Source organism: Macrotis lagotis, chromosome 5 (assembly GCF_037893015.1).
Source record: "Macrotis lagotis isolate mMagLag1 chromosome 5, bilby.v1.9.chrom.fasta, whole genome shotgun sequence".
Classification (NCBI taxonomy): domain Eukaryota; kingdom Metazoa; phylum Chordata; class Mammalia; order Peramelemorphia; family Peramelidae; genus Macrotis; species Macrotis lagotis.
Genome location: NC_133662.1, coordinates 2,427,036 through 2,450,500, shown reverse-complemented (window position 1 = coordinate 2,450,500; position 23,465 = coordinate 2,427,036). Strand labels below are relative to the sequence as shown.

The 23,465-nt window shown below is 39.6% G+C and overlaps 1 protein-coding gene across 1 annotated transcript; it reads right to left on the bottom strand.

The window, feature by feature from the left end:
• Window positions 1-8,806: 8,806 nt before the first annotated feature.
• Window positions 8,807-13,438, bottom strand: CLPS (colipase). Its single transcript, XM_074190138.1, has 3 exons — window positions 13,124-13,438; window positions 11,279-11,401; window positions 8,807-8,966 (listed from the first exon to the last, which is right to left on the bottom strand). The coding sequence occupies exons 1-3, from the start codon at window positions 13,205-13,207 to the stop codon at window positions 8,835-8,837; spliced, it is 339 nt and encodes a 112-aa protein (XP_074046239.1). The 5' UTR covers window positions 13,208-13,438; the 3' UTR covers window positions 8,807-8,834.
• Between the last annotated feature and the right edge of the window lie 10,027 nt (window positions 13,439-23,465).

The following is a 23,465-nucleotide window of genomic DNA, read 5'->3' as shown; positions in this document are numbered from 1 at the left end:
GTTCTGCTCATCTTACTCAGCCTCAGTTCATGCAAATCCCTCCAGGTTTCCCTGAATTCCTATCCCTCCTGGTTTCTAATAGAACAATAGTGTTCCATGACGTACAAGTTGGTGCCTTTTTATCCTTATCCTTCAAGTAATTCCTTCTCAAAATTTTAGCTGGACTAGCATATTCACTTTACTTTATAGAACTCCTTGATTCTAGCTAACTCAATGTTTTTATATGAGATCTAGAGGGTGTGATGAAAATTCAGCCTGTTGGAACAGATTTCCTGAATGGAATCATTTCATTTTGCCCAATGGCTTTTAAAAACTTCATGCTTTATCTTGAGCCTATGATTGACTGATTAATTCAAATGTGTTCTCACCTAGTTATAAGGTATCAAGACAAAAATGGTATTTCAACTTCACCTTTATATAATAAAAAATAAAATCTCTGTCCTTAAGAAACTTACCTTCTAACAGGGGAGAGAGCATAGATAAATCAAAACACACAGCTAGTGGAGGGAGAGATGGGGGAGGGAACACCAAGAAAGGCTTCCTGGACAAGGTGACATGAGTTAAGTCTTAAAGGAAGACAGGTGAAAGATTAAAAAGAAAAGTATGGGGAACATCCAGTGCAAAGAGAAGTGTACTTTGCAAGAAAAAGTAGGTAGACCAGACTGGCACATAGAAAGGAGTAGAATTTAAAAAAATATTGGAAGGATTTGAAGGGGGTAGTTTGTGAAGAATTTCAAATGCCAAAGAATTTTATATCTGACCATGTAGGAATAAAGGAACCACTGCAATCTACTGAGCAAGGTGACAATAATTTTGGCAGTCGAGAGTAGGGGACAGGTTTGGTTGGGGAGAGATTTGAGGAAGAGAGCCCATAAGACAGAAGTATTGAAATAGTTCAGGAAAGATGTAATGATGGCCTAAATTAGGGTGAAGACTATATAAGTAATAACAGGAAGATATATGGGAGATTCATGGAGGTAAAATAATATTTGGAAATTTACTAGATAAATGAGATTTAAAAAGTTTCAGACTTTGGTCACTGGGAAGATAGTGATATCTATGACAGAAATAGGGAAGTTTAGAAGAGGAGAAAACTTTTGGGAAAATAGAATGAGTTTTCTTTGTTTTTCTTTTTTTTCTTTCTTTTTATTCTTGTGAGTTTTCTTTTGGACATGAATTTGAGATACCTATAGGGCATTCAGTTCAAAATATCCACCAGACAACAAATTGTGGAAGCAGGACAAGAGAGAGACAAGACAAGAGATAGGTAAGTTGGTCCTAGTCTCTGTGAATCCAGAACTGGGAGGCCTTGGATCAAGGATTACATATTTTTGAAGAGGTAGTTTATGAATATTTAAAAAACAGAAGTATTGAATATAGAGGGCTTGCATAGATCCATCAAAAATGGGTATACAGACTTACCCTGTTTTCTTTTTCACAAGATTACTAGGCTGGTAGATCAGAATAATTCAATAGACACAAAATACCTAGATTTTAGTGAAGCATTTGACAAAGTGTCTCATGGAGGGACTTAATGTCATTTATATATGGTGAAAAGAAATAGGCTATGTAATAATATAGTTAGATGAATCTGGAACTAGTTGAGTGATCAAGCCCCCAAAGTTGGCATCATTGGATTATGTTGAGTGGGAATGAAATTTGTAGTGAAGTATCCCAAGGAGTAGTGCTTGGTTTTATGTTATGGATCATTTTTGTTGATGAATTATATTTATAAAATTTGTACAAGACACAAAAGTGACAATGATGGAATCAGTATCCAAATAGATCTCAGTATAATAACTATTGACAACTTATTGATAAGATAAGTTAAACCCAGTAAGTAGATGCAGCCAGGTGGTATAGTGGATATGATCAGCTCTGAAGTCAAGAGGACCTGAATTCAAATCTGGTCTCAGACACTTGACACTTCCTAGATGGGTGACCTTGCAAGTCACTTAACCCTATTTGCCTTGCATTCAGGGGCATCTTTCAGTTGTCCTGATCATATCTAACCATAGACCCAGATGACTTCTGAGGAGAAAACGAGACTGGTGACTTAGCACAGCACCCCTTCACTCAAATCCAATTCATATGCATATTATGGAATCACCTTCCTCATGTCATGGTCTTCTTTGAGAATGAAGGACAAAATGGAATCAAACAGAGAACAATGTGAAGTCTTACGTGATTTCAAAAAAATTAACTTTACAAATGTCTTCAATTTATATTGAAGCCACAACCAAATGGCAACTTGTATGAAAAAAAGATGAGGGTCTTAGTGGACTTCAGGCTCAAGATGAGTTAACATTGTGATAAGGAATTTAGAGACATAGGGTTCTGAATAAGAGAGGGGATGGATCTGCTTTACTCTGTCCCCAAAATACCACATTTTATAAAGTACAAAAGGGAGCGGAGAAAAATGACCAGCTGCCAAGTCATCTAGATGCTATTAGTAGAATGGAAACTGGAGACCATGAAGTATGAGAATTTCTGAGGTTTTGTCATGGAAGGAGAGTTGATATCTACCTTCAGGAATTTGAAGGACTGTCAGAATAAAAAAAGAGTAATCTTGCTCTGCTTCTTCTTTTAGGTCAAAACCAAAACCTAGGTGGAAATTGCAGAAAGACATATCTAATCAAAATGTGAGGAAGAATTCCCCTTCCTGATAATAAGAGCTGCCTAGAACAGAATGAGTTGTCTTGGAAGGTAGCAAGCTGCTCTCTCAATGAAAGTCTTTTAGTAGAAGCAGGATCACCACAAAGTAGGTCTAACTAATTCCAAGCTTGAGGTGACACCTGTTAGTTGGAGTGACTTCTGACTGAATGAGATTACAATGCATATATGAAATGGTATTTATATCTGGTGGGCTTATTTGAAGGGAAATTGAAAACAAATCTTTGAGAGAGGTAAATATAAACTTTTGAATGGCTATTGAATTTGAACTCCTGAAGCCACTGTCAAGTAAGGGTTTGGTTACTCTATTAATCCCTCTGTCTGCTATGGTTAGTCACAAGGCAGGGTTCAGAAATGTCTTTAGGCATGATTTTTGTTGTTGTTGATTGATTTCTGTAAACTTCTTTTGAACTCATCCTGCTATCTTTTTCCTCTTGGAATTGGCAGAGCTACCCCAATGCTTCTCTATTAAAATCCACAAGTTCTTTCTAGAATACAGTTTCCTTATTTGACAAAAGAGGATTATGTCCCTAAATTCCCTTTTAGCTCAAAATCATTTATAAACTCCATCATTAAGTCATTTCAGTCATGTCTGACTCTAGTTGACCCTATTTTGAGGTTTTCTAAACACAGAAACTGGAGTGATTTGCCATTTCCATCTCCAATTCATTTTCTAGAAGAGGAAATTGAGGCAGAAGGGGTCAGGTAACTTGCCCGGGGTCACATAGCAAGTTTTGAACTCAGAATATGAGTCTTCCTGACTCCAAGTCCAGAACTCTATGCTTTGTGCCAGGTAGCTGTTCCATTTGAAAATTTCTCCTCCTTTAAAGCTCTACCAAGATGACATTCTTTTTGCCTTTGCTTTGCCATCTTGGCTTTGCCCTGATGTAGCTCTTCTTCTTGGAGCACAATGTCTAGATCTCTCCTGTGTTCCTCTCACATTCTGCTTTCTATTGCTCCTCTGTCTACATTCTCTATCCCCCAAACCTATGGTCAGCTCTTTGAGCACAGGGACCTTGTCTTATTATTTATATTTATAATCTATTTTTTGCCAGGTCCACAGAGACATGTCATTGGAATCATTGGAGGTAACCAGAGCTCTAGCTACTGATCAGTCCAAATTGTTAGTATGTGAGAGATATTCAGCAGTGTTTTTTAAACATAACTTCACAGTTTTAGAATGTAAGCAGTTCTAAGTTTCATTTTAATTGTAATATTATAAGAGTGAGATTAAATTTGGGAATGAGAGCAAGTATTTTTGTATTTGGGATTGTAATAATACTTTTTGATTTTTCCTGGATACTCCCACTGTTCATGGTGAATTTTGTTTCAGTTAAGTATTTATGATATATAGAGCACTGTGTAAAACACTTGAGAATACATGAAAAAGGCAACAAAAATAGTTTCTGACCTTGGGAAGCTTACAGTCTAACAAACTCACATTATGAGACTTGTTAGGCAGGCAAGGTGTTCCTAACATTGAACTAGGGGATGGTGTTGCTGGCCTCGCCCATCTCCACCTCTTTGCCATTAGTGAAAAGATACAGTCCACCAGTAAGTGCTCTCTGGATTAATGGGTGGTGGGACTCTGGAGAGTTAGTGGGAGGGTCCTACTTTGTAGGAGTGGGTCACAGAACATTGGGCAAGTGTGGATAGACTGGGCAAGCAATCAGAGCCCCAGCTTAATGAAGGACTTGGGTATGCTCTGCTTACTAGGTGGGTAAAGAGGAGTGGAGACAAAAATCCTTTTCTCCTGCCTTCCTAACAACAACCATCCTCTAGGGAGAAGTTGGGATTCCATTAGCCAGTCAGTTCCTTCATTTCCCAGGTTTCCTTTGTTCTTTCTCTGCTTTCAACAAGCACTGAGAGTTTTTATTTCTCCGTTTAACTTTATGTTTTTGCTATCAATGAGTTGTTAAAATAGGTTCTAGATGGCCCAGTGTGATTAGAACTGGAGTCCAAGTCAGACAGATCTGAGTTCAAAACTTGCCTTAGACACTTTCTAGTTACATCAATGCTGGGCAAATCATTTAACCTTTATTTTTCCCAAAGTGAATTAGTAAATCTTAAAGCCTCATGTAAATGCTAGTTATTACTATTGTTAAAAAATAACTTGTGAAAGAAAGGGGTGGAGCCAAGATGGCAACATGAAGGGATCGAGTCTTAGGAGCTCTCTGATAAAAACTCATAAACTAAGGACTCTAAACTTTCGAGAGACAGAACCCACAAAGGGACCCAGTGAGGCAGTTCTCCTACTCAAGGTAACCTGGAAAAGAGCAGAAAGGCTCTGCTCCCTGGGGTCGGAGGGGTGGCCAGCCAGAGCCAAAGAACTTCAGCCTCCCGGAGGCAGCCCCAGGGCGCTGGGAGCTGAGGCTCACAGCAGCGGGGGCGTCTCCTGAGCTGCACCCCGGGGAGCACCGGCACAAAGTTGGGGAACAGCGGGGGACCTCTGCCAGAGTGGCACACAGCCAGCAGCTTGATCTTTCTGAAGCCCAGACCAGGAAACAGAAGCAGGCAGAGCCAGTAAGCAGGAGCACCCAGGGCATGAGCCCATTGTTCCTAGGGAGCGGAGTGAAGAGAAACTGTGAGCTCTGTCCTCTGCCCCTGGAACAGGAGGAACAGGACTCTGGGGCTCTGATCACATTCAGATCCTGATCCCAGTCTAGGCCCCCCCATAGAACAACAGGGCACCCCCCCCCACCTCGGCCTTGAGGCAGAGGGGGGCGCTTATATTCATTCACAGACCAGGAGGGAGGACAGAACCTCACACACTGAGACCCCTGTGGGAGTATCCCAAAAGCTCAGGAAGCACCCTAAAAAACAGGCTTAGGCTGGGAAAATGAACAAGCAAAGAAACAAGAGGAAGACCATTGAGAAATATTTTGCAAATGAGCCCAAGAAGGATCAAAACACTCAGTCTGAAGATGAGGAAGCACAAGCTCCTGCATCTAAAGACTCCAAGAAAAACAGAAATTGGACTCAGGCTGATAGAGCTCAAAAAAGACTTTCAAAATCAAATGAGGGAGTTGGAAGAAAAACTGGGAAAAGAAAGGAGAGAGATGCAGGAAAAACATGAAAATGAAGTCAGCAGCTTAGTCAAGGAAATCCAAAAAAATGCTGAAGAAAATAGCATGCTAAAAACCAGCTTAGGTCAAATGGATAAAACAGTTCAAAAAGTTATTGAGGGGAAGAATGCTTTATAAAGCAAAATTGGCCAGATGGAAAAAAGAGATAAGAAAACTCTCTGAGGAGAACAAATCCTTCAGACAAAGAATAGAATTCAGGGAGATTGATGAATTTACCAGAAATCAGGAATTGATACTTCAAAACCAAAAAAATGAAAAATTAGAAGAAAGTGTGAAATATCTCATTGAAAAAACAACTGATATGGAAAACAGACTTAGGAAAGATAATTTGAAAATTATTGGAATACCTGAAAGTCATGATCAGGAAAAGAGCCTTGACATCATTTTCAAAGAATCACTACAGGAAAATTGCCCTGATATTCTAGAAGCAGGGGGAAAAATAGAAATGGAGAGAATCCACCGATCCCCCAGAGAAAGAGATCCCAAAAAACCAACCCCCAGGAATATTATAGCCAAGTTCCAGAACTCCCAAGTCAAAGAGAAAATATTACAAACAGCCAGAAGGACACAGTTCAAATATTGTGGAGCTGCAGTCAGGATCACACAGGACTTAGCAGCAACTACATTAGAAGCTCATAGGGCTCGGAAGGCAAAAGAGCTTAGAATGCAGCCAAGAATGAACTACCCAGCAAGGCTGAATGTCTTCTTCCAGGGGAAAAAGATGGACTTTCAATGAACCAGGGGAATTTCAAAGGTTCCTTTTGGAATGGCCAGAGCTGAACAGGTTTGATCTTCAGATACAGGACTCAGGTGAAGCATGGAGATTGGAGGAGAGGGGGGAAATATGAGGGACTTAATGAGGATGAACTGCATGTATAGAAAAATGATACTGATAATATTCATATGAACCATCTCAGTTAATAGAGCAGGTAGAGGGAGCTTTTATAGTTGAAGCACAGGAGAAAGCTGAATTCGAAGATAAAATAGGGTGTAAAAATGGAGTCAATAGGAAAAAAAGGGAAATGGAATGGGAGAAAGAAAAAGGAGAGGGGGAATAGTCCAAGATATTTCACATAATAAGATTTTTTTTATTACAATGAGCTATTGCAATGATATGGAAGGGGGGAGGCAAGGGGGAATGGGGGAACCTTTGCTCTCATCAGAGATGGCTAGGAAAGGAAACAGCAAATATACTCAATGGGGTATAGACAACTGGAGTAAGAAGGAGGGGGGTGCAGGGGGAAGGGGAGAGGATGTAAATAAAGGAGGAGAGGATGGACCGTGGGGGGAGAGTGGTCAGATATAACACATTTTCTTTTTTACTTCTTGCAAGGGGCTGGGATTTGATGGCCTGCCCAGGACCATAGGGCCAGGTGGATTCTGGGCCTAAGGGGTGGTATGGGGGCTCAGGGCTTCTTGGCCCCAGGACCAGGGATCTGTCTGCTGTGCCACTCAGAGACCCTACAGCAGAGTCAGAGTGAAAGGAGAGAGAAAATATAGTACATGGTAGTGGAGAAATAAGAAAGGAGGGAGTTGCGATCAGCAATGGCAATGCTGGAAATATATGGAAGTAACTTTTGTGATGGACTTATCATAAAGAATGTGATTCACCCAAGACAGAGTTGATGGTGTTGGAATAAAGACTGAAGCACATCTTTTGTTATTATTATTTGGGGGAGGGTGCAGGGCAAGTGGGGCTGGGTGGCCTGCCTGGGGCCACATAGCAGGGTGATTTTTGGGTGTCTGGGGCTGGATTCGAACCCAGGTGCTCCTGGCTCAAGGGCCAATGCTCTGTCTGCCACCCAGCCACCCCTACTATTATTACTATTTTATTTTATTTTGCGTCTTTTTTTTTCCTTCTTTTTGGTTTTTGCAGGGCAGTGGGGATTGGGTGGCTTGCATGTTACATGGCTGGGTGATTATTGGGTTTACAAGGCTGGATATGGACTCAGGTGCTCCTGGCTCCAGTGCTGGTGCTTTGTCCATTGTGCCACCTGGCCATACCTACAATTATTACTATTATTTTTTTTAATTTTAATTTTTTTTCCTCTCCCCTTTACTTTTTTCACCCAAGCAAGTCTATTCATGGGGGAGGGGTATTTTGTTTACTTGTAAACAAGAATATTTTATTAATGTAAAAAAAATTTTGTACAAAATGAGAATAAAAATAAATTTAAAAAAAACAAAAAAGAAAAAAAATAACTTGTTAGTCAAGAAACCTGAGCTGTGTGCATATGTTACTGAATTCCTCAGAGGAACTGAGAGAGCCCCAATCATCAGGAATGGAGGGACAGAGAAAGGAATAGACTATTTTCGCCAAGGTCAGATGAAGGCTTATAGAAGAGAATGTGCTGATATTCTCATATCCCTGAAGACTAGTCCCTACACTTCTTATCTTTTCTTTTTGTAAAAGACTATGAACTAGGGTGGCTAGGTGGCATAGTGGATAGAGCACTGGCTCTGGAGTCAGGAGTACCTGAGTTCAAATGTGGTTTCAGATTACCTAGCTGTGTGGCCTTCGGCAAGCCACTTAACCCCATTGCCTAGCCAAAAGAAAAAAAAAAGAAAAAAAGACTATGAACCAGAAATGGATTGGATTAGGAATTTTTAACCTATGGGGGCTATCTATCTGGTAAAGGCTATGAATGCCCTCTTAAGAACAATAGTTTTCTGGCTGCATTTATAATGAAAGGAAATGCCAAATTTTAGTTAGAGGTTAGTAAAAATAAAAACGTATTTTTTTTCTTATCTGAGATTATAGAAGACTCTCCCATGTGCATTTTAAGGACCCTTGGATTAGATGACATTTAATCCATTTATTCATTCATTCTCTTCTCTTCTTCCCTGGAACCTCACTGATTTCCTGTTTCTCCCTTTTCCATTTGTCAGCTCAGAACCTTGTTCTATCTTGTCCTGTCCTATCTATCCCACCCTTATCACTATCCTGAGTAGAGACAGATGAATTAATTTCAAGAACAACACAAATCGAGCTCAAGAAGGGTTTGCTGGTTTGGCTTTAATTGACAGAGAATCTGGTGGATTGGTGGAGAAAGATAGAGAAGGGGGAAAATGATTTCACTCCTTTGAACGGCCAATATCATGGCAGATACCAAAGTTGGTGTTTGTGATGGAGCCCACGATGCTCTTGTCCACCTCGCAGGTCAATCCCCTCTCACAAGGACACTTGTAGTAAACTCCATAGAGTGTCTGGGGAGACACAAAAGTTGTTACATTACTGGACTCATCTGGATTTAGTCACTGGTCTAACAACCTCTTCTGTCTGCTGTTCCCCACTCCTCTGATATGGGGGCTGTAGAGAGGAGAATTCATAGGAAGCTTTCCTCTACCCACAAAAACTCTGTTCTGTCTCAACTTTGATAATATGTAATATAGGGAAGATAGCTACATATTTGGAGTTAAGAGATCCTGTTTTTGACTATGGGACCTTGGATAAATCATATCCCTTATCTTGGCTTCTGTTTCCATATAGAATGAGTAGGTTGGATTAAATAATCCTTAGTCCCTCATAGCCTTAATCCTGTGAGTCTGTGGTCCCTAATGAAAGATGTGGGATAGGGAGACTTCTCAAGGTATCTCTGACTTTCTCTAGATAGGATTTCTAACTTCCCTCCCCCACCCAATTTGGAACCAGCAAAACTCATTTGATCATAGATTCAGAGTTGGAAGGCTTTAGAGGTCTCTTCATTTTACAGATGAGGAAACTGAGTCCAAGAGAAGTTAAATAATTTGCCCAAGGTCACACAGAAAGGAAGTGACAGAAGTGTACCACATTGCCTTTCCCTTAAGGTAACAGGAGACAGTGTCTTGGATACTCAGGGTGAATGTCTCTAATCATCAAAAGCAGATGGAGAAGTGATAAAGTGGATAGAGTCCTGGACCTCAAATCAGTAAGACTCATCTTCCTGAGCTCAAATCTGGTCTCAGACACTTTCTAGCTATGTGACCCTGGGCAAGTCACTTAACCCTGTTTGTCTATTCTTATAAAATGTAGGGGAGGCTAGGTGGTGCAGTGGATAAAGCACCAGTCTTGGGGTCAGGAGTACCTGGGTTCAAATACGGTCTCAGACAATTAAGAATTACCTAGCCGTGTGGCCTTGGGCAAGCCACTTAACCCCATTTGCCTCGTAAAAAAAAAAAACCTAAAAAAAATGTAATATACAAAATCAGCAGGAGAAGGAAATGGCAAACCACTTCAGTATCTTTACCAAGAAAACTCCAAATGGGGTCATGAAAAACCTGACACGACTGAACACAAACTGAACAACAATTATCTGAAGTGGAGGGAAGTTCATCAGATTATGAGTTAGGGGATTTTAGTCCTATTTCTGTCTCTGCCCCTAGTGGTCCTGTCCAGAAACAAAGCATACTTCAGTGTGATATAATAGAATAAATACTAAATTTGGAGTTCAAAGATAGGCTCTAAACCTGATTCCAATATGCCTCTGATAGTCATAGGGTCATAGATTTAGAACTGGAAGGGACATTGGAATTCACTGAGTCTAACCTCGCCCCCCACCCCCACCATTTTATGGGGGAGGTCGCTGAGGTTCAGGGAGATGAGATATCTTTGATCCAGAGTCATGGAGGTAGTGAATGTGTCTAAAACAGGATTCACACTCAGGTTTTCTTGATTTAAAATTTATTGCTATATTCATATCACCATCTCTTGTGTGACCTCTGGAAAAATCAGCAATGACCCTGTACATTTTCCTCATCACTTAAATTCTCCCGGCCTCTCTTTCCTATTGGTAAAAGGTTGAGATTGAATTGGATGACCCTTAAGCCTCCCCATTTTGAATCTGTGATTCTTGTTGGTTCTAGATGGAGGAGGGGAGAGAAGAGGGTAGGGAAGGGAGTCCTGTTTAAAGTGAAGTGGTTAGATTCAGTAGTCACTAAGATCATTTCCGGCTCTAGACTTCTGATTCTATATGAGGTTAATAAGAACAGGTTATGGTCAAAACTACAATACCAACAAGCTATGGTTAAAAAGTTAAGCAATCTTAGTGTCATTCTTGGTCCTAATTGAGCCATGTGATTCTGCATGAGTAATTTTCCCTCTCCAAACTATCTATCTATCTAGATATCTATCTATCTATCTATCTATCTATCATCTATCCATTCATTCTTTTATTTACTTATTTATTCATTTTTTTATTTTATTTTTTTTAGGTTTTTGCAAGGCAAATGGGGTTAAGTGACTTGCCCAAGGCCACACGGCTAGGTAATTATTAAGTGTCTGAGACCGGATTTGAACCCAGGTACTCCTGACCCCAAGACTGGTGCTTTATCCACTGCGCCACCTAGCTGTCCCTATTCATTTGTTTTTGTTTCTTTCTCTTTTAAACCATTAAGTAGGATCAGTCCATCCTCCTTCTGGAGGGAGAACCCTCCCAGTTGTTGGCCCCAGTTGCAGCTGTAATCCGTCACTCCCATACATACCCCTTTACTATTTTCTTCCTTTTTCCCACACTTGCCCCGAACCCTCCTTGGCCACTTACCGTGGCAGAACATTCACTGTTTTCAGGGGCTTTGTCGGCGCAGCGGGCCAGGCTCAGGCCACTTGTCCGGTGGCAGCATTTGCTCTTACACTGGACACTGTTCATGCACAGCTCCCCATTTTCCTGTGAGAAAGCACAGTCCGGCCCCCCTTCCAGTCAACCTGGTGAAAGTTCCCAAGGCACTAGATATAGGCAGGAGCATGCTGGTAAATGTTTAACAAGCAAGATCTCCTCAGGAAAAGAAAAATTATGCATACATGCTTTTAAGTTCTAGCTGCATTACTGATATTTTCTCAAGTCTTAGCTACTCTGATCAATACAATGATCCAAGACAATTCTAAAGGTCCCTTGATGAAAAATGCAATCCACTTCTGGAAAGAGAACTGATGAATTCTGAGTATAGATGGATGTTTTTCATCACTGTACATTATTGTATCATTATTGCTTACCTACTCAATGGGAGGGGGAGTGCTTGGAGGGAGAAAAGAATCTGTAACTCAAAATATTTTTAAACAAAATAAAAAAATAAAGAAATTTTAATTAAAAAAGAGATTTTTCTTAAGTCTAGACATTCTAGACAATAATTTCAGTCTTGATTTATAGCATTTGCTGATTTCCAAGGTCAAACTCTCACTCTGAATATTTAACAGTGGGCTCTCAAACCAATTAGAGCTGCCTCCAATAAACTCCTGGATATAGGCTTTCACATTCTCTAAAGCTTTTTCCAGGTATAGTCTATGTCTCAATTATTCTTCTCTCCTTTGCTTATTCTCAGAATACATGCCCAAGCTGCAATGATGGAGAACTAATTCCTTCCCTTGCATCATTTCCCTTTTTTGCCCTTCTAGATTCAGAATATTAATATGCCATCTAGGACTTGAAGATTAGAAGCTCTGGGGGAAGGTCTTGGTGCAATATTCTGCTCTTTTTTGCAGACATTCTGCTCCATTTCTGTCATATATGGGTCTGTTCTGTACCCTTTTGTGTCTTAAGCTCATAAGCTAAATTAGTGGTTGTCCATTTCTCAGCCCCCAAACAAATACCCATATTGACTCTTGGATGACCTGAAGAACTATGCATTTTGATTGGCTTAAGGATGGTTTGCATTAATACCCATTTATATAATGACCTGACCGGGGTGGATTTCTCAGTAACAGCTAGCTGGTACTTTGGCAAAACAAACAAATAAAAAAGCTCTAGAGGTAGAGAGCAGTCTAAGTTTTGATGGGGAAAAAGAAAGAAGATAAATCTGAAGCATGGGACCCTTCCTCAGGGAGTAGCCCAGTTTGGGGTTCTGGAAACTAAAGGTTTTCTAGAGAAGCAGCATATAAATTAATGGAGTTTTTATAAACACTTATCAAAACAAATTGGTATAATGTGTATTCTTGGTAAGGCATCAGTGCTCAGAGTAGGCAGCATGATGTAGTGGAGATATTTGCTATATCCAAGAGATATATTGTAGACAACTTGGTAAGGCCATAGGCTACAAAGAAGAAACCTGGTAAGGCATTGTAGCATTGTGGGAGAAGGTACCTTGGAAGTAAGGGGATCTGTGTTTTAGCCTAAATTCTGTCATTGATATACATGTAATCTTAGGCATGTCCCTCTCCACTTCTCAGGGTGTCACTTTCCTCATTGAGGGTTTTGGACTAGATTATTACCAAGATGTATTTCTTCTAGCTCTTTGATTTTAGATGTAGGTACCTGCCTCTAATCACAGTTCTTTGAAGGTCAGCCACCTCTGCCTAGAGATGGGAGGCATTTGGTGAGGGAGTTTGGTAGCCCAGTCTTAACCAAGGAAATCTGCCTTTTGGGACTCAGAGGATGCAGGAAAGTTTCTCTTACCAGGTTCAAGATCAGACCCCGTGGGTCAGGGACAGCATAGGCTACAGCCAGGGAGATCAGCAACAGGATAAGGATCTTCTTCATGGTTAAGTTTTGGTGCTAGGGCACACAGATGGCAGCAACTGGTTGAGGGGGAGAACCAGGAAACTGGCAGGGACTCTGTGGTTCTGATAAAGCTCCTTCTTCTTTCCCTTGTGATCAGCTTCTCCCAATCCCATGGTGCCTCATATCTTCTGGCATGCAGGTGCACCACAGTTCACAGATAAGCTAGGCAAGGCCAGGAACTCCTATTGTCCATGGAACCATATGGCAGATTCCCAGTTAGCCTGTGGATTCTCTGACACTGGCCCCCTTCCTATCTCCCAGATGTCCTTGAGATCATATTGTCCATTATACTATCCTAGAGAAGGTCCCCCAGCTTGACCTCTGAAGTATACCAAGAGTTTAAAGTCATAGATGTTTTCCATTTCTGGAATGCAGTTAGACAGCAAAGTGGATAAATGTGGAGTTGAGAAGACCTGAGTTCAAATCCTACTTCAGGTAGTTACTAGCTGTGTAACTATGGGAAGTCTCTTATCCTCTGTTAGCCTCAGTTTCCATATCTATAAAACAGAAATAACAATAGATAACAAAAAGAGATGCCTCTTTAAAAATGTATGTATTGAATTTAAATGGTTTGAAAGACCCTTTCTGATTCCAATCTATAATCTCATCAGGGACTTCATCTACTCTTGAGGGCCAACTGTAGAGCTGCACTTGACTTAGAGATTATCCTTTCACAGAGATGTTGTGAGGTTCAGCTGAGATATCATATAAATCTTTATAAGTCCTAAAAACTATCTAAAAGCTAGCTTTTTTTTCCTTTGGATATGACTTAGATTTTAAATACCTAAATGGTGGTTTTTCCCTTCTCACTCTACCATCAGAATTTTTTAGTCCTTTTTCCTGGATGCTCAGGGTCCTTCAGTCTTGTGGTCAGACAGCTAGTTAAATCTCATCAACAAAATCCTGTGAAGGTTTTAATGGGTCATTTGGTAACCCACTCCCAAGAAGCAGTCACAGTTTCACTGGGGTCTCCTGGACACAAAGTCCTAACTCAGAAGTAGGATTTTAATGTTAGTGATTTCAGTCCCTGTGGCTGAATGAACTCTTTTTGGTCCCATTTAGGATGGTGGGGAAGAGAGAGCCAACCTTGGAGGTTGGAAGCTCTGGCTTCTGATGTTATAGCTGTATGACTTTAGGTTGGTTTCTACTTGGCTATCCTTTTCTTATCTGTACAATGAGAGGGTTGGATTAGATTGGCCTTCTAGTTCTTCCTTCCAGTTCTAAATCTTTGACCCTGTGACCCATTTTATAGATGAGGAAACTGAGACTCAATGCAATTCTTTGATTTGTCTGAGATCACAGAGCTACTAAATTAGAGCAAGGACTCAGATTTGTCTTATGATATTGGTCAATGAACATTTATTATGTTGTTCCAGACTGTACTGAGCACTGAGGATACAAAAGAAGGCAGAAGATAGTTCCTGACTTCAAGAAGCTTACAGTCTAACTGGAGAGATGACATGCAAATAAGTTTCTTGTAGAAGGTGGAATTTTAGCTGAGATGTGAAGGATGTCAGGGAAGTTGAGAGTCAGAGATAAAGAGGGAGAGTACTGGAGGATGACTTAACCTCCTTGGGCCTCAATTTCCTTCTCTGTAAAATGGGGTGGTGGATAGTGGTAAATGAATGACTGCTGACCCCTTCAAGCTCAAAATCTATCATATTTTGACTCTCAGTCAGATGATCTTTCCTTCAGTAAAGGCTGAATTAGGCAAACTCCATTTATTGAGGCCTCTGAAAACTGAGAACAGAACAGCTGCTGATCTTGTATTTGCCCTGTCCTGGGAACTGCCCAGCTTTTGCTCAAGGTCCAAGTTCAATATCTGATTAATAGGGTTACCTCCCTTATGTACACCCTGTCTCTGCAGGTGTGAATGTCCTAGATTCAGTTATCTTTCCCATGGCTACCTACCCAATAAATTATAAAGGATGCATATATGTGTATGTGTATGTGTGTATGTGTGTGTGTGTGTTGTGTGTTTAGATCATAGGATCACAGACTTAATATTAGAAAGGGACTCAGAAACAAGGGAACTAAGATCCAGGAAGATAAAATAATTTGAGAGAGAGAAATGAACTTATCCTCAGCCCCTTGGTTCCACCTCCTGTTCCCACTGGAACTCCCAACTTTACATACTTCTCTGACTTCACTGTAAAGAAAATATTATGTTACAGTTTCATAGAATGTGCTTACAAATTTTTTTTTGCTTACTTATTAAAAGAGAATCTAAAAAGAATCCTAGTCAGCAAACACTTAACTTGTTTGTCCTAGAATGGAAAAGAACAAATAAAAATGCAAGGAGGCTACATTTCTTAGGGAGTCAAATAGCCTCAGAATGGAGGAAGCTTAGATTCTCTCTCTTTACCAAATGGTTTCACTAGATGCAGTAAATGAAGGAATCACGACCTTCTTAAGTTGAGAATGCAGCAAAAGGAGAGTTAGTATTGACTCAGGTGCTTTTTATTTTTATTTAAAAATTTTTAAAAATATTTTATTTTGAGTTTTACAATTTTCCCCCTAATCTTGCTTTCCCCCCCACATCCCCCACAGAAAGCAATTTACTAGTCTTTACATTGTTTCCATGGTATACATTGATCCAAATTGAATGTGATGAGAGAGAAATCATCCTCCCATGCTATCTTCCCTCTGATTGTATTTTTCCCCCTTTTTCACATTATCCATAATCCCTAGTATTTTGTTTCTGAATACTGCCACCTTCAGTGTGTTTGCCCTCCTATATCCACCCCTCCTCCTTCTTTCCCCTTCCTTTTGCCCCTTTTTTCCTTCCCTTCCTTCTGTTAGTTCCCATTTTTCTCCTCCTTCCTGTCTCCATTCCCCCCTCCCTTTCCCCCCTTTTAATACTTGAAAGGTAAAATGTTTCTTAAGTAACCTGAGTGTGTGTAAGTTAACTTGAAGACAAGTCTGATAAGAAGATTCAGCTGTTTCTCATCTCCTTCCTTATTCCCCTCTATTACAATAGGTCTTTTGTACCTCTTTATGTAATGAGATTTACCCTATTCAGTCTGAGTCACAGAAAATCATGAGTATCCATCACTTCTGGCTAAGTATATTCTCTCTAAAAGAGTTATAATTCTCGAGAGTTGTTAGAGTCTTTCTCCCAAATAGGAATATAGCCAGTTTCTTCCCATTGGATAGCAGTCTCATGGATAAAGTCATGAGTGTCCATCCTTCTGGCTAAGTATATTATCTCTGATAGAATTACAGTTCTCAAAAGTTATGAGAATCTTTTTCCTATGCCGAGATATAGACAGTTTCATCTTATTGGATAGCAGGTTTTTTTTTCTCTTTGCCCCCCCCATTTTTTTTTTTACCTTTTCATGTGTCTTTTGAACCTCCTGTTTGATATCCAAATTTTCTATTTAGCTCTGGTCTTTTCATCAGAAATTGTTGGAAGTCTCTCATTTCATTGGACCATCTTTTCCCCTGGAAGAGAAGGCTCAGTTTTGCTGGATAGTGGATTCTTGGCTGCATTCCAAGTTCCCTTGCTCTTTGGAATATCTCATTCCAGGCCCTTCGATCCCTTAATATTGATGCAGCTAGGTCCTGTGTAATCCTTACCATGGTTCCTTGGTATTTAAATTGTTTCTTTCTGGTGGCTTGCAGGATTTTCTCTTTTATCTGATAGCCTTGGAATTTGACCACAACATTCCTTAGTGTTTTCGTTTGGGGATCTCTTTCTGGAGGGGATTGATGTATTCTTTCAATAACTATTTTGCCCTCTGGTTCCATGATATCAGGACAATTTTTCCATCACTAAATCCTGTAATATTAAGTTCAGACTTTTTTTTCTCTTCATTGTTTTCAGTAAGGCCTATAATTCTCAGGTTGTCCCTCCTCGATCTACTCTTGAGGTCAGTAGTTTTGCTGATGAAATATTTTACATTTTCTTCTATTTTTTTTTATTTTTGGTTTTGTTTAACAGACTCTTGCTGTCTCATGAAGTCATTAGTTTCCACAAACTCTATTCTTTTTTTCAGAGAAAAATTTTTTTCTTTACCTTTTGTAACTCCTTTTCCAATTAGTCAATTCTATTTTTGTAAGAGTTTTCCATTTGACCAATTGAGGTTTTGAGAGAATTGTTTTCTTGTTGCAAAGTGTTAATTTTCTCTCCCAAATTTTCCAATTGATTTTTAAACTCCTTTCTTATATCTTCAAGGAAATCTTTCCGTGCTGGAGAAAGGTCATATTCTCCTCAGAGGTTCTATGTCTCTTTGAGTTAGTGTCCTTTCCTTCCAAGAATTTTTCTATGGACCCTCCTTTGCGCTGATCTTTCTTCATTATCCTAAGATCTTGTGTTGGGGAGGGGCTGGTTCACAGAGGTTTGGTGTTGGGATCCCTAGAGGCTTTACTCATTGAGTGTAATGTTTCCAGCTAGCCAGTAGGGGGTGCTAGAGGTTTTGGTCACTGAGTGTAATATCTCCAGTTGGCCAGTAGGGGATGTTGGTTGCTTTCTCTGGAGTGTCTCTGACCTTTATGGAGGTCCTCTCCCTTGGCCTGGAAGCTCGGTTGAAGCTGTAGAATGCTTTTATCTTTGATCAATGGTGGCCTCTACCCTGGGGTGAGGTAAGCATATTGTCAGCTGAGGTGGTTCTGCAGCTTGGCCTTAGCCTGGTGCAAAAGGTGGGCTGTGATTGTGTTTGTTCTGGGAAGAGGCATCAGCTGAAATGGAGATGTGGACTCTGAGTTCCTCCTGACCAAAGGAGCCCAGGGATTGATGTCTGTAGCTCGCCTACACTGGAACTCTCCCTCCAGCCCTGCCTGCAAGCTCCAGATGGTCAGCACCACCACCAATGCCTCTGCTCCCTAGTTGGCCTAAGTCCCCATGGTCGACCAGGCTCTAACCCCACCGCTGATCAAGCCAATCCCATTCTCAGGCCCTCAGGTCCCAGGTACCTGCCCTGCCGCTAATCAGGCTAATCCCAGGCTGATCCAGGCTCCCAGGCTCTTACCAGTCCATGCTCCTGTCAGAGTCCACCCTCTGTGCCCAGACTCACCCACGATCTTGGAAGACAGATCCTGGATTTTCTTTCTGGGTGTTGTAGATTGAATTTCTGTTAAGAGGTTAGTTTCATATTCTATATGAGGATAGATCAGGAGAGCTTTAGCAGTGTGCTTGTCCTCTCTGCTATCTTGGCCGGAAGTCCCAACTCAGATGTTTTTGAAGATACCACCAACAAATCATGTCATTCAGTCAAAAAAAAGAGACTCCTTCCAAACATTTGGTAGGCCTCTGCACATAAGCCAGACCCTCATTACAACTCGTGCTCTATAGTCCAGCCAAGCTGACCAATATTTGAAAAAAAATGTACAGTGGATAGAGCACCAGCCCTGGAGTCAGGAGGACCTGAGTTCGAATCCATCCTCAGACACTTAATAATTACCTAGCTGTGTGACCTTGGGCAAGTCCCTTAATTCCATTGCCTTAAATAAATAAAATTTTAAAAAAGACAATGTATTGTCTCCAGGGCAGGAACCCCTGTTGAATTTCCTAGAGCTCTGAGAAGTTATAAGCACTGAGAAAATCATGGATTTTTTTTTGAAATATTGCTGAAATTGTTCCCATGATGGTTAAAAAACCCAAGATTTTAAATATGAAATACAGTGATGTATACATATGTATGCAAATATATACATACATATGTTGTTGCTCAATTGTTTTTTAGTTGTGTCTGACTTTTTATGACCTCATTTGGGATTTTCTTGGCAAAGATACTGGAGTGATTTGCCATTTCCTTCTCCAGTTCATCTTAAAGATGAGGAAACTGAGGCAAACAGGATAAAGTTACTTGTCCAGAGTCTTACTAGGTTTACTACTAGTATCTGAGACTGGATTTGAACTCGGAAATAAGTTTTCCTGACTTCAGGCCTGATATTCTATCTACTGCACAAATAGCAGTGTGTATCTATAGTTTATGTGTGCAGGTGTACATGTATATGTCTGTATCTGTGTTTACATATGTATATGTGCATACATATAAAGATACTTGAATTTGTGTAAACGTGTGTGTATGTGAAGGTTTGTGTGTTTATACACTTGCAAAGACATACACACATACACACACATATATACATACATATATATTACATTGTATTAAAAAGGTAAAACTAATGCTTCTCCACTCTGTCTAATGCTACATGTCTCTGGGAAGCTAGAAAGGACAGATTCTGAAGACCACCTGGCAGAAGAAAATACCAGACACTGAGTCCTTTCTTGAGCTAAACTGCCTAGCATTCCAACATGACTACAGAGAGTGTGGCTCTGGTGGGCTGGACAGGTGTTAGAATGTCAGACCTGTGTTTGCCCAAAAAACTATTTTATGGAGAACTCACACAGGGCAAGCACTCACAAGGGGGTCAGAAGAAGCAATACCAGGACACCTGGAAGCTCTCATTGAAGAACTTTAGAATTGATTGTATAGAATGGGAGACAGTGACACAGGACTGACTGCCTAGCATGGCATGCCCTGATCAGAGAGGGTGCTGCACTCTATGAGAAAGGCAGAATTGAAGCAACCTAAAGGAAACGTGACATTCGTAGACTTAGAGTACCTGCCCCAGGTGTTCACATGGACTGTTTGTGCCCAGCTTGTGGTAGAGCATTCTGAGCTCATATTGGTCTGATCAGTCACAGAAGGATATGCTGTAATTTGTCTCAAACATAGTGATGTCATTTTGGTCTTCTTCGATAATGAAGGACAAGAACCATCCAACCAATCACCATTCTTCAGTTCTAATAAGCTATTTTCTGGGCTATGGTATCAAATTTATCACTAATCTGGATATAATGGTCTATTGTGGTTGCATATTGATTTAGTTTTAAAATGTAATGCTATATTTTTTGTGGTTTTATTAATTTTGTTAAATACTTTTCAATTATATTTAATCTGGTTTGGGTCCACATGGGAATGTTATAAAGCCATTCATGGCTCAAAGGCTACTTGTTGGACATCTCTATTCTGGGCATGTTTCCCTGCCCAATTACAGAGAGAGGAATTAGGATTATGGCAGAGGAGATAGTAGAACAATTTTAAATTTTATCCATCATACTTTTTTGCTGTAGTCCCAACTTATTTATCATGGATCCCTTTTAATCTGTGCACAGTACCCTTGTTCCAATAACTTTGCTGGTACCATTTTCTATCTTAGAATGATCATTGAACTTATGCTTCATGTTTCAGCTCAAAGACCATCTGTTTATTCTGTGAAGCCTTTTATTTTATTTTATTTTTTGTCTTTTGCAAGGTAGTAGGGTTAAGTGACTTGCCCAAGGTCACACAGCTAGGTAATTATTAAGTGTCTAAGACTGGATTTGAACTCAGATCTTCCTGACTCTAGGGCTGGTGCTCTATCCACCACACCACCTAGCTGTTCCCTGCCTGAAGCCTTTTCTGAATTTTTTTTTATTTTTTCCCAATTACAAGTAAAAAACAATTTTTGACATTTATTTTAAGAAAAACCAAGTTACAAATACTCTCCCTTCTCCTCTCCCTTCCCCTGCCCTTAAGAAGATAAGCATTTTGATACAGGTTGTATGTGTGCAGTCATGCAAAACATATTTCCATATTAATCATGTTGCAAAAGAAAACATAGACCCAAAACTCCCCCATAAATGAAAGAAAAAAATTTTAAAGTATGCTTCAGGCTGTATTTAGACTTTATCAGTTCTTTCTCTGCATACCAGATAGCCTTTTTCCATCATGAGTCCTTTGAGAAGAGCAAAGTCATTCACAGTTGATCACTGCATAAAGTTGCCATTACTATGTGCAAAGTTCTTCTGATTCTAGTCATCTCACATTGCATCAGTTCATATAAGTCTTTCCAGGTTTTTCTGAAAGCATGCTGCTCATCACTTTTATTTTTAAGGTTTTTGCAAGGCAAATGGAGTTAAGTGGCTTGCTCAAGGCCATACAACTAGGTAATTATTAAGTGTCTGAGACCAGATTTGAACTCAGGTACTCCTGACTCCAGGGCCGGTGCTTTATCTACTATGCCACCTAGCTGCCTCTTATCACTTCTTATAGAACAATAATATTCCATCACAACTTGTTCAGTCATTCCCCAATTGATGGACATAGTAACTTCCAGTTCTTTGCCACCATAAAAGAGTTGCTATAAATATTTTTGTACTTATGTCCTTTTCCTCTTTTTTTTCTGATCTCTTTGGGATATAGACCTAGTAGTAGTATTACTGGATCAAGGAGGTATGCACAGTTTTATAATTCTTTTGGTAGAGTTCCAAATTGCTGGTTGGATCAGTCATGAAAGCTTTTTCAGATCCATTCAATTGAATCCATCTTTTTTTCCTCCTACTTCCCATGCAGTCTCTCCCAGTACTTATACTTTTCTTATGGAGTAACATTTTATTTTACATTACAATTATTTCATGTTTATATATTAAATATTAATATATTAAAACATACTATGGGTTCTAAATATATACATTTCTAATTTTCTAATTTTCTATTTTGTCAGGCTATAGCCTCCTTGGGAACATTAACTAATTCTCATTTAAACCTTTTTATTGATTTTTTTTTTACATTGTGATATTTCCAGATATATTCACAAGATTTACCCATCAAATTTACCTCTCCTGATATTTGTGCCTTTCCTACCCCATCAATGAGCCTCTTGTTTTTTTGTTTTGTTTTGTTTTGTTTTGTTTTAGTTTTTGCAAGACAATGGGGTTAAGTGGTTTGCCCAAGGCCACACAGCTAGGTAATTATTAAGTGTCTGAGGTCAGATTTGAACTCAGGTACTCCTGACTCCAGGGCTGATGCTCTATCCACTGTGCCACCTAGACACCCCTAATGAGCTTCTTCTTATAAAAAAATAAAAAATTAAACTAACCATAATAGCAACTATATCTGATAATTTATATGTATATATATATATATATATATATATATAGAGAGAGAGAGAGAGAGAGAGAGAGAGAGAGAGAGAGACAGAGACAGAGACAGAGAGAGACAGAGACAGAGACAGAGACAGAGAGAATTTTTTTTATTTTATTTATTTAAGACAATGGGGTTAAGAGTGATTTGCCCAAGGTCACACAGCTAGGCAATTATTAAGTGTCTGTGTTCAGATTTGAACTCAGGTCTTCCTGACTCCAGGGCTGGTGCTCTCTATGCACTGTGACACCTATCTGCCCTATATATAGTATGTTTTACTCAAAGTCTCCCACTTCTTCAAAGAAGGAAAGACAGTTGCTACTAATCTGCATTGGGAAAGAAATTCCCTCACTGGGATCTAGATGCACAGATGGAAGTATTTCCCTTGGCATTTCATACAGGCTTTGTTCAAAGGAATTACTCAATAAATACATATTAATTGGTGATAGAAAAATTACGATATAACTAAAGCTACTTTATTGTTTGTTTCTGGTAGCCTTTAGTATTTTGTCTTTGACTTGGGAGTTTGGGAATTTGTCTATAATATTCCTGGAAGTTTTTCTTTTGGGATCTTCTTTCAGGAGGGGATCAGTGAATTCCCTCAATTTCTATTTTACCCTCTGCTTCTAGGATCTCAGGGCAATTTTGCTGTATTATTTCTTGAAAAATGAAGTCTAGGTTCTTTTCCTGGGTGTGGTTTTCAGGTAGCCCAATAGTTTTTAAATTATCTCTTTTAGATCTGTTTTCAAGATTGGATATTTTTCCAATGAGATATTTCACATTTTCTTCTAATTTTTGTTTTTTTCTTTTTTGAGAATAATTTTATTTCTTCCTCATTTCTAGCAAAGTCATTGGCTTCCTTTTATTCCATTCTACATTTGAAGGTGTTAATTTCTTCAGAGTTTTTTTTATCTTCTTTTCCAGCTGACCAATTCTGCTTTTTAAGGCATTCTTCTCATTTGCCTTTTGTTTTGCTTTTTCCATTTGGCTTAAACTGGTTTTTAACATATTATTTTCTTCAGCATTTTTTTGTATTTCTTTCACCAAGCTGCTGACTTGGTTTTCATTATTGTTCTGCATCACTCTCATTTCTTCTCCCAATTTTTCCTCTACCTCCCTTAATTGTGTTTCAAAGTCTTTTTTGAGCTCATCCATAGCCTGAGCTCATTTTCTATTTCTTTTAGAAGTTTTGAGTACAGAAGCTTCGATTTTGTCATCTTCTGAATCTTCCATGGGATCAAAGTTATTTTCTATGGTCAGGTTCTTCTTTTTCTTTTGTTTGCTTATTTCCTCAGCCTAAGACTGATTTACCACACTTCCAAGGC